The sequence below is a fragment of the Anguilla anguilla genome, chromosome 14, assembly GCF_013347855.1.
Source record: "Anguilla anguilla isolate fAngAng1 chromosome 14, fAngAng1.pri, whole genome shotgun sequence".
NCBI classification, from domain to species: domain Eukaryota; kingdom Metazoa; phylum Chordata; class Actinopteri; order Anguilliformes; family Anguillidae; genus Anguilla; species Anguilla anguilla.
The window spans coordinates 19,314,252-19,328,121 of record NC_049214.1 but is presented as its reverse complement, the minus strand read 5'-3'; the positions used below and the strand labels follow the sequence as shown (position 1 = coordinate 19,328,121).

The 13,870-nt window shown below is 39.2% G+C and overlaps 1 protein-coding gene across 4 annotated transcripts in view; it reads right to left on the bottom strand.

Annotated features, from left to right (window-relative positions):
* Nucleotides 1–7,964: 7,964 nt before the first annotated feature.
* Nucleotides 7,965–13,870, bottom strand: part of znf462 (zinc finger protein 462) — a 43,201-nt gene continuing 37,295 nt past the window's right edge. For all 4 annotated transcript variants that reach the window (XM_035390843.1, XM_035390846.1, XM_035390845.1 and 1 more), the window contains exons 10-13: nucleotides 13,013–13,236; nucleotides 11,068–11,239; nucleotides 10,847–10,970; nucleotides 7,965–10,743 (exon numbers count right to left, since the gene is read on the bottom strand). In XM_035390843.1, coding sequence (XP_035246734.1) covers nucleotides 10,521–10,743; nucleotides 10,847–10,970; nucleotides 11,068–11,239; nucleotides 13,013–13,236 — 743 coding nt within the window. In that variant the 3' untranslated portion in view covers nucleotides 7,965–10,520. The remainder of the gene's footprint in view (nucleotides 10,744–10,846; nucleotides 10,971–11,067; nucleotides 11,240–13,012; nucleotides 13,237–13,870) is intronic.

Below are 13,870 nucleotides of genomic sequence, written 5' to 3'. Positions count from 1 at the left end.
CCCACACTTGCTGTATCAGGCCTAAGAAGATTATTAGCCAGTTAAAAAAAATATAAACCACGATATAATAGGCCTACCTATGTTCTGGGGAGTCAGCCAAACTGAGTTGTTTTATATTTTAGCAGAAATATGGTTGTAAACAATGCATAAAGTTAACTGCACCCTTGCACCAGGCAACCATAAATACTGTACTACCTTAGAATGAACAAGAAGAAGGATTCCAGGTTCAGAGAACCATTGTCTGAAGTCTGAGAAGGTGAGTTTTTTAAACAATAAAGTAGAAAGCATGCAATGCCTCTGCTCTCTGATAACTGCAGGTAGCTCATTCCACCACTGGGGGGCCAATGTGGAAAAATGTGTTTAGGATGTGCTTATGCTGAGGGGAAGTACTGCCAAAGCAGAAGCATTTCAGGCATGCTGATGGATTGAAGGTATGAAGGTGGCAGTAGGCATTCACTGTGCACTGCATTATGGTTTAAGCAGAAAATTGATACCAGCGAAGGGAGAAATGCAGAGGTGAGAAATGGTCATGTTTTAGTAGGCTGTGAACCAGCTTGGCAACATTATATTGAATAATTAGAAGTGGCCCAATGGCACAAGAAGGGAGGCTGTTTAAGGTGTCCAAACAAGATACAGTAGCACAAGGGGCCGAGAACAGGAGCCTGGAAGATTAAGTGTTGAAAAATTGACATATGTTTCTTATATTGCTTAGAAAAACCAACAGGACCAATTTACAGAATGTTCTCCAAGTTAATCACAAATTAACCCTCATTTTATTTTTAGTGTGGGACAGGAACAGTTGGGACAATCCAAAGCAAGTGAGAAGGCAAAATAGAATAGGTGTGTTCCAGTAAACTGAATTTAAGCTGGTGGTTCAGTATCCAGGTAGAGATCTCTGAGAGGAATCTAATGCACAGAAGAAGCTGGGAGTTAGAAAAATGTGGAAGAAGAGAATAAATTGAGTTTCATAAATATAGCAGTGTTTGAAGAATTATGGGCAGTGAAAAGAAATGGAAGTGTTTTACTTTAAAGAGAGATCAAAAGGGGACAGGCACAATGTGGCTGATCATACCTAATTGATAGCAAGGCTGTGCAACAAAGGGAATCTATATCAGGGCTTTGTCATCATTTCATCAAGATCCCAGCATCTCCTTTCAAACTTACATGAATGCTTGTGAATGTATGTGATGTGCGATAGACGTCACATTGTCTCCCTAATGACATGGGAAACTGAAGGTGGCTGAGAAATGCTTTGACTTCCAGAGGAAAATATGATTCTGAAATAAACATTTTAGTCATTCAAATTGTCAGACAGCCACCTCCCCCTACAAAAGAGTGTTTTTTATCTTTTTTTTATAGTGCTAAGCTTTTATCCTCTTAGATCAGAGATGAAGATGAAAACTAGTAATAACGAAACATCTACAAAGATGCAGAAATGAAAGGGATCATCTGGGTGCATGAAACTCTGTAGTCTGAAGGCTTTCCTGACGTGAAGAGTCAGAAAGTCACACATTAAACATAGGATCAGAAGGTTGGGAGAATAAAGCTCCCCCCCTTATCCCCTTCAAACTAAACTCCGACAGCTCCAGTGGGCATTTCCACTCCACTATGGAAGCAACAGTTCAGCCTGCTCATGCAAATACACACATCGGAGGAGAAGGCAACAGATGCACAAACAATGGGGGGTACTGCCTGGAACAGAGCCACTGCTTCTCGGCCTCCCTTGCTCATACATTTTATAACCTCCTTTGCCCTGTGCTATGGGACCTCTCTCATGTAATATTCATATTTCTTAATATCAGTACAATATTTGAACACATATTTTTAAAACTAATTGTGGCCTGCATTACAATTCCATTTTGTATTGCATGTTGAATAGATTGAAAGGAACAAATCTCTTGAACTACCATAGTAAATTGGGGTAAGTAAGAATGTAGGTTATTTGAGGTGAGATGCCGTGAAAGATTCTTTAGCAATCTATTCAAGGGAACATTGTCAAATTTAAGCTGTGAAAATGTCACTTCAACAGAAAAATGCCTTCTAAATGATGTAGATTGGTGTAAGTTACATGGCTACAGTCAGTAGCCTTTTAACATGAATTTCATCAGCAAAAGTCTAGAGAATTTAGAGCTCAATCAAAGTTTCTGGATTAAATCCATTGGATTTTTACTTTACTTTTTGTGTAGTATAATGCATTCTCTATGGAGCTGACCTGAACCTGTGCATTGAGTAAAGTGACCATGTGACAAGGAAGCAGTAGACCCATCACTTGTCAAGGATAATTTAATTTTAAACTTAACCTGGAAACACTTCTAGAGCCTTTGGGACATTAGAAGGGGCAGACTCGAATGAATTATCAAGGAGAGATAGACACTGTGGGCCGCTGTATTAAAGATGCAAGAGTTTCAGTCCTGGTGGAGGAAATCCTCCCCTTCACATTTATTCAGTAGCTGTTGGCAGCTGCATTAGGTGAATGGCCAGGGACTCAGGTCAAACCCGGAGAAGAGACAGTGGATTTCAGAGTGTCAAAGGAGATGTGAGCTTCTGACCTCCAGATTCAGCCAGCCGACTTCCACCAGAACACCAAGTGCAAATTTTACCCTAGAGTGAAGAAGGGTCATTGTTCACTTGAAAGTATTCAACCTTTCATCAAAGAAAAGCTCCTAATAAGGACTGCGCCATCTAAGCTTCAGATATCTGACCGATTTGAATTCCTTCACTTTGAAACTGTCATTACATTGTCAATCTTTCCTAATAATTTATTTTTTAAGCTTCAGATGTACTAAATGAAAAATATGTGCACAAGATAAATATACTTGCATATTTTTTCTCCTGCACATTTAAAAAATCTGGTGCCTTTTGCATGCGCACACACCTCCAATGCATTTACCTGTTAGCCAGTGACCAATTTACACTTTACAGAGAACACAGTACTACAGGAGACATAGAGTCGATTGAAGTAGAGACATCTCTCACCTTTGACAGCTTGTAGACTATTGGCACCTGCGATGCTTTGGAAAAAACTAATGGTAATTCAGTGGGACTCTGGTCAACTTAAACTCACCCTACGAACGAAGCCTCTTTTTATCACTCTGATATGGGCCTTTGGATAAAGTCAGCTAACAACTTTGCTATGGGCCAAGCCTGCGATGTCTCAGCTGTATGCATGTTGACGCCTAAATTACACTTGTCTAAAAACTCATTTACCACATCATACATTAATACAACAAATTCCACCATTTTAAGTCATTGGTCAGAAGATACGAGGAATGTGCACTGTCAAATTAGAAGGTCTTTCATAATAATGTATTGCAACATTCTGTTGATTCACATTCTTTCATTAAGCAGGGTCATACTTTCACTAAGCTATGATTTTGAGTTTGCAATCCCCTGGACTTTGAAATCCCCTGGTTTAAAATATGGCACTCGTAGAGATCAGTACACTGAATTACTGATCACTGATCAGTATGATACACACCAGTGGCCTAATGAAAGATAATATGCTCAAACTCAGTGAGATGACACCGCCTCTGGCTCCAGCTCCTCTGTGAGTGTGGAAAACTGCAGCTGCTTACCCAGCATTCCTCCACTGATGCCTTGGATAGCTCTATGGCTGCTCCACCATCTCTTGGGTTGTGAGTCTAACTAGGCTTATCTGAAGCACAGGGTACAGCATGTTTCAGAGCTCGCTCCTTGTCCCCTCAGTCTTTATCTATTTTTAAAGATGATGTTAGACACGGGAAATAGCCTGCCTCAATGGAAGAGGCTGAGGTGATACTTTGAATTTCACTCAGGTTCAAAGGATCACCAAATAACACATAAGGTGATGTAATTCAGTGCAGATTATAGCCGTTAAGATGAAACATATTCAAAGAGAACTGAAAATAGGTGATATCTCTGAAGTAAAAATTCTTCAAATTATGCAGTAAACCTACATAGAAAAGTTTGAAAAGTATGTATAGCTGCATGCCTAAAATTGGTGTTATTTAGGACAAAATTATTTGTATATACTGTACACTGTGCATTATACATCGTCACATTAAGGATTATTCTAAATGTTAGAGAATATTATCAGGCAGAACTAATGGAATGCTTTGCCATATTGAAATATATTCTTTTATTTTTTCTGTATTTATATTTTTGACAAAAATTGCTTTTCTTAAAAAGTTATGACACCAGAAACATGTAGTCCAGTCTCACAGTAGCCATCAATGTTGGGTCCAATTAATTTAACTAAGTGCAACTCTTTTTAGTTCTCTAAATGATTAAATTACAGCTATGCAACCTAAAGAGGCCTTCAAAAATGCATTTACATTAATAAAAAAAACAATAGGGATTTTTGGTGAAAATTTCATATTATAAAGGTTTAGACATCAAATTTGATGACCCTATTAAGTGCCTTTATGTTGGTATTTCCATTTTATTTCCGAATGAAGATATTTATCAGCCAAGATAAATTGAAATGGTCAGCTCTTAATATTTCAGTTTTTTCAAAGATTTCAGCAGTCCTAAACATTCTTAGTATATCGTATTTCAATTTGTATTAAAAGGAATGTCTTCTACATGGCTAGATGACATTGTCTCGTACTTGTGATGAATCCAAAGGCAGCAATCGATTCATTTAAAACCACAAAATCCCATGCCTAGCTCATTAAAACCATTAAGAGCATTATATCCAACCTTCCATGGTTGGGTATTTAGTTGATTTAAGAAGCTTGTCAAGGAAAGGAAAATAAATTTTTGAGTCTATGTAGTTTATTGAAAAAATGAACTCAACATTTTAAAGCAATGTCAAAGAGGGAGGCGATCAGTGTCACCTTATATAGACCAGTGTGAAATTATTTAGAAAAGGTAATTTGAGAACTAATCTGAGATTCTAGCCTTTCTTGAAGTCCGTATGTCGACTGTATGTTGTTGGATCAGCTTTTATTTTCAAGTTAATCTGAATGTGATCTGAATACGATTTCATTTTCCAGAAAAAAACATGTGAGCTAAACCATCAAGAATAAACCTGCACAGCAGCATAGCTAAGCAACAGTACATATACTGTATAATACCACCAGCTGTGGCAGTAACCCTGACAATATTGCAGACAGAGAAATGTGACGTCTTGATGCATTTTCATTACCTAAGAATATTCTCAAGAAGAGTCGGTTTCCCCAAAGGTGCCAGCTAAACAACAGTCATTTCCCATTCGGTGCACATCAGAGAGACCCTGCTCTAAGCATTCATTATATATTAACAGAGTAAGAAGTCTTTCATGAACCAAACAGCATTTCTCCCTCTAGTCTGGCGAGACAAATGTGTTGTGAGTGCAAGTGATCAAACACTGGAAACATCTCACAGGGACTTGCAAAAAGTACAGAGGAAGAGGGTTTAAAATCATGTCCGTTTCCGAAGTAGACTATTAGGTGCTCCCTTGGTTTGTGAAAGCGTTGTGGGGAAGAATAGGATGAGAGCAGAAGTTGGAGAACTAGGGGGAAAAAAGTATCTGCAGTGGTTTTTCTGTCTCCATAAATTGTCTTTTGAAAGGTTATTTACCTGCATGTCCTGCAGAATTCCTGGTTTACTGTCAACAGGGAGGTAAGAGTGCTGTAGACAACAACCTGATTATTAAGGGAAATCTTTAGAGCAAGGCAGCAGAGCAGCAATGCAGAAACTAATATTTGCGTATAATCCATTACAGCTTCTAATACTTGCTATATCGTTTACATTACATTACATTACATATCTGCAGGGTGGTGTGATAAACTGGCAGTAGAATTTAATTGTCTGTGAAGCAAAAGAGCTAATATGTATAATGCCACAGCAACATGTTGCACAAGGAAAACAATCTGCTATTTTAAAGCCACAAAAACACTACAGGATGGAACACAAGGACACCAGAGGTCACATGGCAATGCACAGCAATGGGTTGTAAGTCTTGTAAATGAAGAAAGACTGGCCTTTCTGACATGGTGGAAAGGCAGGTCTTTTTCCTTTGGTCATTTGTTCTGACCAGGAGTAAATGCATTCAGAGCCCCAGCCATGAATATCCACTTGTTTTGTTTGGTTTTCACAGTTTGATTGATTCTGTCACATTCTTTTAGCCCAGAGCATTGTATTTAAGTCAAGGGATAATGAAAAAAATATACTGTATACAGTGCCCTGAAAAACTATGGTTATGGTACAGTAAAAAACAAAATTAAAAAAAAATGTTTATATACATATGGCATTTGGATTTGATGTCAAAAGATGATACAGAAGTACAGACAATCAGCTTTTAATTCATGGTGTTTACATTTACATGCCATTTTACAGAAACCACTGTTCTTATGTTGAGTCCTCCAAATGTCAGCAGTGCAAAATTAACGGATGAACTTAAAAGTAAATCAAAGCCATAAAGTCTAATATCTAGCCCTGAAATGCAAAAACAGCATGAAACCTATGACCCACTCACATCAACAAAACATTTGGGATCTTCTTTGGAAATGCTTTTCCAGGCCTTCACTACCTGCTTTCAGTTGATCTTTAATTCAGATGGTTTCTGTCTTCAGTCTCTTCTTCAGTAAGTGAAATGCATGCTTGATTGCATTTAAATCATGTGACAAGTGCAACATTTTCCACTTTTCCCCCATTGATGAATGCTTTGGTTGGATAGGCAGTGTGTTTGGGGTCATTTTTGCAGCAGGATGAAGCGCTGGCAGATGACGTTGGATGAATTTCTTTGTACATAGCCAGACAAAATCTGTCTGTATACATCTGAATTCATCCTTCTGCCATTCTCCATTACATCAATAAAGACCAGTGAGCCTGTTCCAGAAGCAGCCATACATGCCCAAGCCATGACACTACCTCCTCCACGGATGAGCTGGTATGCTTAGGATCATGGGCTGTTCCTTTCTTTCTCAGCATTTTCAGCTTTATATCGCAAAAAATTATTTTGGCCTCATCTGTCCATGAAACGTTGTTCTTCTGGCTCGTCGCTGTTTTATTTATTTTTTATTTTTTAAAGCAAATTCCAATCTGGCCTTTCGATACTTGTGGCGGATGAGAGGTTTGCCTCTTGCAGTGTAGTCTCTGTAATTCTCCTCTCTAAGTCTTCTGTGTGTGGTGGCTGGTGAGATTTTCACCCCAGCCCTCTGGAGAGTGCTGGTGATGTCACTGAACGTTGTTTTCGGTTTTTCTTTGCAGCACTTAGGATTAGTCTGTCATCAACTCCAGTCGTCTACCTCGGCCGACCTGAACAGTGTTCATTTCTGAGTCCACCAGTGGTTCCTTTCTTTTTCAGGACTTTCCAAACTGCAGTACTTGATATACCCAGTTTCTGTGCTATCCTTCTTAATGAATTCTTCTGTTCTCTCATCTTACAGATGAGTTGTTTTTTGCAGTCCTAGTTAGTCTTCTGGTCTTCATGAAGATATATGCCTACTGACTCCAAATGAAATCTCTGTAGATGAAAACAAATGCTTAATACCAAGGCTAGACATGCAAAAAGGACACACCTGAGCAACAGATAACACCTGTCAGTCATAAATAATTTTTTCACAGCTGAGAATGGGGGGACTCAACACAAAAACAGCAGTTTCTGCTGGTAAAATGGTAAAACTTGATTGTCAGTACTTTTGTCTCATATTCAGCTTTGTATTTCAGATCCAAATGCCTTAAGTACTATAAATAGTAAACATAAATTACACTCTACGGATAACATACTCTTGGAGCACAATGTTCTTATGTGGGATTAGCTAAAACATATGGTATATTGGCTACAGAATGCTGCTCAGTGCATACCATTTTTATTCATTTTAAATAGCTCTGTAATATGCTTTCAAAATACATTGCTTTCAGTCAGTTTTAGGCCTTTAACTTATATACTTAAAGTAACAGACACAAACTCTTTCCTTTTCTATTTATTTTCTCTGGTATATTAATCCTATACAATTCATGGTTGCAAGGGATGAAAAGGGCAAAAGAAAATGCCAGTCTAATGTTATCTTGTAACTTTATTAACAAGTTAAAAAAGACAAATGAATTACAATATTTACAGAATATCCAGAAATAAATGGAATAAAAGTGTAAACAACCATTCTAGGCAACATCACAATCCACCTTCAGGAATCAGTTTTTCACAGGAGAAAGGCAAAATGGAGGAGCTAAGTCAAACTATGGTGAATTCCAACAGTCTGAATAGAAGGTAAAACAACATAACAAAAACAAAAATATATACAAGTTTCCAGTGTGTTATTAATGGGAACTGCTAGCAATCAGCTGCCATTTAAAAGCTTATTTCTTTAATATTTTTCTAATCATTTCATTTTTTAAAAAGGCAGGCTAGTCCTTATGAAGGAAAAGAGGTGCAAAAAAGATTTTGCCACCTTATTGCCCTCACTTTTTAAAGGTAAAAAAGAAAGAGTAGATGCTTCATGTTCAGATATATCATACAATATTTTTTAACTAACGACGAGCCAGACAACTCCAAACTTTGTCTTCCCCCCATTTGTAAGTGAACAACATGTAAAGGAAAAGGTCAAACTATCCTTTCTGAGACACCACAGTTTCAAACACTTGACAAGTAGCTTGTTTTTCTGTACATGGCTGAATACAGCATGCGGAATTAGCCGAATGCACCCAGAAACCCCTGGGCTATCACCGCCCTTGTAGCAATGGCTGATTGTTCAAGAAAGAAAACAAAACATAGCAGAGAGTCAGCCACATTTTTCTGGAAACTGACACTTTTGGTACCTAGAAAGCAGTTATTTTTGAGTAGTAATTCTCATGGCTGAATATGATTTTTCATCCTTATGCGAATTGTTTATTTTTGCTTATTGGTCCAACTGGTGTTGGAAAAAAGCTATTTCAATCAAGTGCCAAAACAATTGCTATTTCTAATATCTAATAAGGCTTTAGGGTATTTGAGCAGCAACCTCTAACACATAAAAACTATTATTATTATTATTATTATTATTATTTTAAAATCAGTCTCATCAAACCAGACACTTTTACCACATTTACCAAGTTCTTCAGGATTACATTATAAAGGACATGGCAGGGTGTTAGTCGTAGTTAGGATTCACACCAAATTCTATTTATTATTTTTTTTGCTACAGGTTGCCAAACCACCACCCACCTTCACCTCTGACGCACATGCCATTTCATGACAAAACTGGATCAGGCTTTACAATCAAGGATCAGTTAACCCTGGTTCTCAGAAGATTCTGCTCCTCATATCAACCTGGTTTCAAACAGTAAAACCACTCCGTAGGACTTCCTGGGTCAATAAGACAAATCAAATTGAACGACTAACATTTTACCATTGTAAATGGTAAAACATTCAGATGTTTTCTCCTTTTTTTCTGATATTTACATAACAATGTGAAACTAAGATGAAAGATTAATGGCAATCTGAATTTATATATAAAGACAAACAAAAGCATTTATTCCTAAGCTCAGAGTATGCTCTTTCCCAAACAGAGAACAATGCAGTACTTGAGTCAAATATTATTCTACTGGCCTGCATGTACATTAGAAGGTGGGCAATAGAACAATTTTGTTCTAAATTTAAAATGTGGAAGTGCAGGAAAACTCCTCTGAGCAAAAACACATCTGAATTTGTGCAGCAATTTGCTGCAAATTTGGGGCCAGTTATCAATATTTTTAAATGTCTAAAAAGTATACATGGATATGAATATAAAAAAGAAGCAACTATTCCTCAAGGAATTTTGCTATAGGAGATCAGCAGAATCACTAAAATGTAATGTCTGTAACTCATCATTCGGGTCAAATCACAAAGCATTGTTTTTGTTTAAAAAATAAAGAAAATAAGCATATTCAGTAGTCTTTATCAGCCAGCAAGCTGATAAATAAGTTGACAATTAACCTGTAGCAGTTGAGTAAATGACAGACAGGAACCAGAGGATGCTCATGAAATGTTAACATTTGCGACTACCTTTGACAAAAAAGATTTCTGAAGCACAATCCAAACTAACTGCTATTTTAACATAAGGTTTTCATCAGTAGGTGGAGGATCGTGGCCCTTCTGTAGGCAGTGAAATACACTAATTTGGAGAATTAAAAGGCCAAATATTCTCTGAGCATTTTGCAGTACTTACTGAACTGGAAAAACAAGCCTGGGTGAAGAAAACTCAGCTTTGCCCAGTCCACACAGAAATACACCTAAATTGATGCTTATTAACTTGCTTTTGCAACTGTAGACACTCAGTGAGATTTTGACCTGAATGACTTCATTACAGTACCATTCACTATTGGTTACCAATATAATAGCCTCTGTCCTAGGGGACCAACTCACTTTCAAGGTTCAACACTTACATTTTTCTACTTAGGATGCAACACAAACTCTAATCCTGAATGTGTTACACTTTAAAGTAAAAAAAAAAAAAAAAGGTATGAGGGTTTCTTTAAACATTTAGTCATTTTGTTTAATAAAGTGTTTGTAAAAGCAGCTTTTTTGTCCCACCCACACCACCCTAATCCATTGTTTTCAAGTACAGTACATATTGAAGCTGCAGAACTCTTCCCTCTTCCTAAGAATCGTTTTTGGCTACAGGCATTTCACCCTCCTCCTCTTTCAGGAAGCTTTCCTTTGCCAAGTCTGAAGGATATCTGCTCTCCACCTGCACAGCTTTGCTGGCGCAGTCTCCATCTCCATCTCCATCCGCCATGACACCCAGAGAGCCCGTCTCAGACTGTGCCGCAGCCTCTATTGATTGGGATGAGCCAGCCTCAGTCCTCCTGTTAGTAACAGTCCTAATATTAAAGGGAAGTGAAGAGGAAGATAAATGTCACCATCCACTACCGCAGCGCTGGGCTGCAGAAAGAGTGGATAAATCGAGGGGAGAGACTGACTTACATGCCGTGTCGGAGGACGTGACGCTCCCACTCGCTGCTGTGGGTGAAACTGCGGCCGCAGAACTCGCAGGGGAAACGCTTCTCACTGCAGGCCGACAGACTGCTGCTCGGGGACCCAGGAACATCTGCACAGGAGGGGCAAGACACACGAGGTAAAGGAAGGCAAACCAAACCAACCTGTTTCTCACACACATTGACCTCACCGCCGACACCGTGTCCTACCTTTTGTATCGAATTTCTCGCTCTCCTCTTCTTCCTCCTCCTCATTCTCTTCCTCCTCCCCCTCTTCCTCGACCTCCTCTTCCTCAGCACTGCTCAGAGTGCTCTGTTTGTCCTTCATAGCCTCCAACTGGTCCAGGTTGACTTGTCCCGCCAGCTCAAAGTTCCGGATCACCTGAAATAGGGAGTGTCCTTACAACTGTGAGAACAGGGATTAAGTCCCCAGCACATCTGTCAGGACTATGGAAAGATGACATCCAATACTGTGCACAGGGCACAGTGGTTCAAACAATAAATAGTTAAGCCAAACGACATATTTAAAAAAGCATCAAATTTCTCTCAAATTTCAGATGGTACATTATGTTACATTATTACTGAATAGTAACAAACAATTATATTTCATCAATCATCTGGCCAATACTGATCCATCATTTCTCTTAACAAAAGACACTGACAAAACAGTGACAGCTCAGATACAGCTCAACTCAAGATGACTGGCTTTCCTTCTCTTCTCATGTAGTGTCAGTGAGTCAAGCATGCAGATTCTTTCTGCACAACATACAGAGAATCCAGCCCTTCCTCAACACAACGCTACTCAGCTCCTAATCCCGGCTCTGGTACTACCATATCTGGACTACTGCAGTTCCTTCCTCACCCGTCTCCCTGCTTGAGCCACTAAACCATTGCAGCTAATCTAGAATACCATCTACTTTTGTTGCAGTATTCATTGAATAGCACTATTTAAATATGGGTTATGGAATTCATTCGATACATAATGTGAACAAAATAAAGTGCCCATTCAGGAGAGAGCCACACACATACACAGACACACACATAAATGAATTGCTCAGTGCTAAGGACAAAACAAATGATGACTGGATTCAATCTCTCAGCCTGACATTCACAATATTAATACAACCAGCAAATGCGGTGCACAGCTGTCGATTAATGCTGCATGTAGGTGGGAACCTTGCGAAAACACAATTTTCAAGAAAGGAATGAAAGCACATTCTTGTGAGCACATGTAGGTAAAAACACTGGCACAATGGGGAAAGGGTTCAAAATATTCAATAAATTTGGAGGAGGTGTTAAAGGCATGTTTCTGGACCGGTGCAGAAACGTTGTGAAGATTGTGTTGTGTAATTGCCTTTTCTCGTTTTGTTTCAGAAGCTATTGCAGTGCTACAAAAACAGCACCCACATGAATCAGACAGTCAGGTGACACCAAAACTAGGCCATGTTGAGCTACTTTTCAGCTCAACATCCTTGGGATTTAAGTTGAAATGAATCCTGGTATTAAATCATATTTCTGCCAGGAAAAAATTCAATTTAGGAATTCACTCTTCTGAAGTGCCATGAAGTAAGGACAAAGAAAATACATTTTCTAAATAAAACGTCTAATTTTATGGTGTAAAATGTTATGCATGTTGAAGACCTTTCTGAGTGCTATTATAGTGTTTACTTTATTTTAAAAATAAAACAACTTTACATGGTGCAGATATATTCCAACAGTATAGTAATAATTTTATGGTATCTAAAACTGTGTGGAGGAGAGGGATGTGAATGCCCAAGAAGTACTGTGCCCATAAAATAATAAACAAGTATTTCCCCCATAGCAGAGACTGTAGGGGATACAAGCAACTGGGATGTCTGCTGGACCTGGGAGAGTGTGTGTGTGTGTGTGCGTACATGCATGCGCGTTAGCGTGTGTGTGAGTGTGCATGTGTGTGAGTACAAGCGTGCCTGTGAGTCCACGTGTGAGTGTGTGTGTCTGTGTGTGCATGTGTGTGTGTCTCTGTGTCTGTGTGTGCATGTGTGTGTGTGTGTGTCTGTGTGTCTGTGTGTGCACATGCGTGTGTGTGTGTCTGTGTGTGCATGTGCATGTGTGTGTGTCTCTGTGTCTGTGTGTGCATGTGCGTGTGTATCTCAGGGGGTGTGTTGGGTCTGACCTTGTGCTCACTGCGCAGGTGGGCCTCCAGGTCCTCGTGCTGCTTGCTGTCGTAGTAGCACAGCTGGCACTGATAGGGCTTGAGCTCGTCATGCTTGTGGATATGCAGCTGCAGGCTCTCGTCACTGGAGCAGGTGAAGGTGCACTTGTGGCAGCGGAACACCACACCCTGCAGGTGGCGTGACAGCTTGGATCGGCAGACCTCCAGGGGCACTACACGCTCCTCTGGAGAGAGGGAAGGAAGGCGGCACAGTGAAGAACAACTAGTTATAAGTCAATTTGTGAGGATTTAAACATAATTGTGTTTTATATGTTCTTTCTAATACCTACACAAACTACCTACATAGGAAAGATATTTTTCCACAGGTTCATTCCTGAAAGTGCTTTGGAGTGCCACTGCATATTTTTCCATAGGCTTACGGAAACAAATATATGCAGTGTGACCAACTTCCCTGTTTTCATTTGTTCCAAAAGTCTCACGCTATCTGGAGCAGCATAAATTACAGATTCATGTTTTTAATTTAACAATCTTGATTTCCCGTTATTGAACTAGAACGATGAATTTTGTTTTCACCGTTTCAAACAATAGTGTCTTGCTGTTACACATCTCCAAATCCGTTAGGCACTGCTACGGAAGCCTTTGTAAAGTAAGAGCACAGGAACTCACGTTCCATAGTGGCACTAGTTCATGAATACTTTTATGTGCATCAGGGAAGCTAGGGTTTTTCAGGCACATAGTGATTCTTCTCTCTGAGTGTTGACAGACTGAGAGGCTTGCACCACGCTGGTTTTGAGGTGCGCTGAGGAAAGTGGCAGTTTAATATTAGCCCCGAGGAAACAGCCAGAGTGCAATCCTAGC